We start from the raw sequence: 2,746 nt of genomic DNA, 5'->3' as shown, positions 1-2,746 counted from the left end.
TTCCCGCCTTTGTACCAGGATAAACCAATAGCTAATGTTTCGCTCATAACAACTGATATCAAATCCAAAAATAGTTCCGAGCGTCCGGTCAAAATTCATAAAAAAATCAAACTGAAAAACATATGAAAAACACAATAACTGTTGCATATGAACACTTTTTATGATCTTGAGCTTGGTTTGAAGATAAAACCAAGATCTAAAACTTTATGTAGAGAAAAATAATAATTAAAGTGTGATAAAATACCAAGAGTGGTAATGTCGGAAGCGTCCCAAGATGAAGAACCAATAAAAACCTCTAAATCCAAAAACAAAATAGAAGATGCATACGAACTTCGTTTTCGATGAACTTGAACTTATTGAAAATCTAGACACAAGTTTAACACGTCACATGTAGAAAACACCAAGAAGCAATAAAATATGAAGATGCAAAGTATGCAAATGATTGCGCTCCTTATGACGATGTGATCAAGCTATTCAACTGAAATCCCCTCTTAATAATGTGGCTATCTATCCTATAAATCAATCTGACAATAAACATCTTCATACCGGTAAAAGTAAAACCTAGCATGGATATACCTTTTCATTGTGTACCCCGCTTGATCTTAATGACGACACTTTGTGCTTCCTTTAAGCCGGAATGTTGTACTTGAATACTTGATCATTGTTGCTTAGGGAGAACTCTTGCCCCCACCCCATACATCACTAGGGACAACTTTATTACAACGCATCTTTACATTCCATTATTACCAAATGGATTGCAAGATTCAATTATCTTGAACTTGTACTTCTCAATCTTGATGATCATCAATACTTGATGACATCATCTCACGGGATCTATATATAAGCTCCCCGTTGATGCATACCTATGAAACTCACATAGACAACACAGAGACACATATATAGATAATGAGTTAATGCAAACTTCGTCGAACTTAAAGTAGTTTAACTTAGTGCAAAAGTAAAATATGGATTATACTGAAACGGACTAAGTAGAACAAAAACTTCATTGATTAATAATTATCGAGAAAACAAACCATGAGGGGTAGCTAAGATTCGGTCGGCATGCATCTGAACTTCGAGCCATGCCTGCCAATCCTATGCTAGCCTGGCACACCGAGCAACGTTTTGCTTTCAACGTTGTCCTACACAGGTACGACGATCGACCAACACAAAACATCACCAGACAGCAGGTGATTTATTCTGAAACCAAACGTAGAACCGCTACTAACAAATGTAGCAGCAGCGGACACGTAGACGTATATAGGCAGGCACACGTGTGTATAGAAAGCAAACCCAGCTATCGCGCCATAGTACTTCACTTCTTGCAGACCAGCCCGGCGCTGCCCTTGCCGCTGCCGCACATGGTGTCGGCCGGCTCCTGGATCAGGCCCACCTCCCCAAGATCCTCACCGGCGAAGCGCGCCACCTCGCAGTCCGTCCCGAAGATGTTGGAAACCTGGTACTTCCCGGCGCCGCCCATCACCGGGATCTTGGCGCCCATGTCGACCCCGGCGCTGACGTAGTCGGAGCGGTAGGTCTGGCCGAGCACGCCGTGCACGTCGGCGGTGATGGAGTGGAACTTGAAGGCGACGTTGAGGTGCGCGAGGCTGTCGTCGGCGGTGAGGCCGTAGCCGTGGACCCTGGAGTCCTCCTCGGTGACCGGCACCGCGTTGGCGACGATCCGGAACCGCCCGTCGAGGCGCACAACCACGCCGTTGGCCGCGCCGGTGCGGAAGACGGATAGCGCAGGTGCGGAGGCCGGGCTCCAGCTGGATGCCGGCGCGGCGTCGAGCTCGACGGGCAGGCCGTCAAAGGTGATGGCGAGGCGGTCGACGGCACTGTTCCAGGTGACCGTCCGCTTGACGCCGAGGTAGAGGCGGTGGCCGCCGAAGCGGATGCCGAGCGCCTGCACCCAGGTGAAGTCCCGTGCCCCCTGCTCGTTGCGCTTGCCGATGAAGTGCGCGTTGATGTGCAGGTTGGAGTCGGAGAGGAGGCAGAAGTCGGCGTCCCTGCGGCCGTGGAAGAGGAACTTGTTGCCGTCGCCGCCGACGAAGCGCGGGTCGTGGCACTCCGTGCCGCTCAGATCACAGACTGTTGATCGCGCGGTTCCGATTCAAGCAGCGCAGCACCAAATATACAACACCATCGATCCGATCGGTCAGAAACTTAGAACTGCAAGGGGAATGCAGCGTGAAAGGTACTAGTGCTATGCGTGTTCTTACTGCAGACGAGCTTGCAGGTGAGGCAGTCCAGGTAGCAGAGGTCGCGGCAGTCGCGTGGGCACTGGCGCGCCTGGAGCGTGCACGCAGGGGGCAGGGTGTCCTGCTCCGGGTTGCTACGGTCGTAGCAGCTCACCCAGTAGGGCGACGCGCCGGGGCTCAGGTAGACGGGTACCACGTCGCGGTCCCACATGCTGGGGCGCTCTGGCTTGCCGCCCGCGGCAACGAGGAATGCGGCGGCGCAGGCGAGCACCGCCACCGCGCACGGGCGCCGGGCAAACGCCATCACAGATGGCTGAGGGTGTCTGGGTGATAACGCACGCCAGGGCGCTGTGTGAGTGTGAAGCGTATGCGAGTGGCGCCAGCGCTGAACGCCTTCTTGCTTCTGACTAAACGAGTGTCGTCGGAACCACGCATGGCTTTTCTGCCTATCAAGTCAACTGCCTTCGATGGCTCCATCGCTCGGCCGGCTGCCCTCACCACATGAAACGGTTCAAACCTTCCCATGGCAGTGGCGGAGCCAGGAA

General features: G+C 52.2%; 1 protein-coding gene across 1 annotated transcript; it reads right to left on the bottom strand.

Moving 5' to 3' along the window:
- Positions 1-990: 990 nt before the first annotated feature.
- LOC127334705 (uncharacterized) lies at positions 991-2,540 on the bottom strand. The gene is made up of 2 exons (XM_051361235.2): positions 2,223-2,540; positions 991-2,091 (listed from the first exon to the last, which is right to left on the bottom strand). The coding sequence occupies exons 1-2, from the start codon at positions 2,503-2,505 to the stop codon at positions 1,316-1,318; spliced, it is 1,059 nt and encodes a 352-aa protein (XP_051217195.1). The 5' UTR covers positions 2,506-2,540; the 3' UTR covers positions 991-1,315.
- Positions 2,541-2,746: the final 206 nt, after the last annotated feature.

The sequence above is a fragment of the Lolium perenne genome, chromosome 2, assembly GCF_019359855.2.
Source record: "Lolium perenne isolate Kyuss_39 chromosome 2, Kyuss_2.0, whole genome shotgun sequence".
NCBI lineage: Eukaryota > Viridiplantae > Streptophyta > Magnoliopsida > Poales > Poaceae > Lolium > Lolium perenne.
This window is presented reverse-complemented; position numbering and strand designations above follow the sequence as displayed.

Excerpts from the sequence above, each read along its gene's own strand:
- LOC127334705 (XM_051361235.2), bottom strand. The coding sequence starts at position 2,505 with ATGGCGTTTGCCCGGCGCCCGTGCGCGGTGGCGGTGCTCGCCTGCGCC. Across the intron at positions 2,092-2,222 it reads CACCTGCAAGCTCGTCTGCA|TCTGTGATCTGAGCGGCACG; the intron begins GTAAGAACACGC and ends CGCGATCAACAG.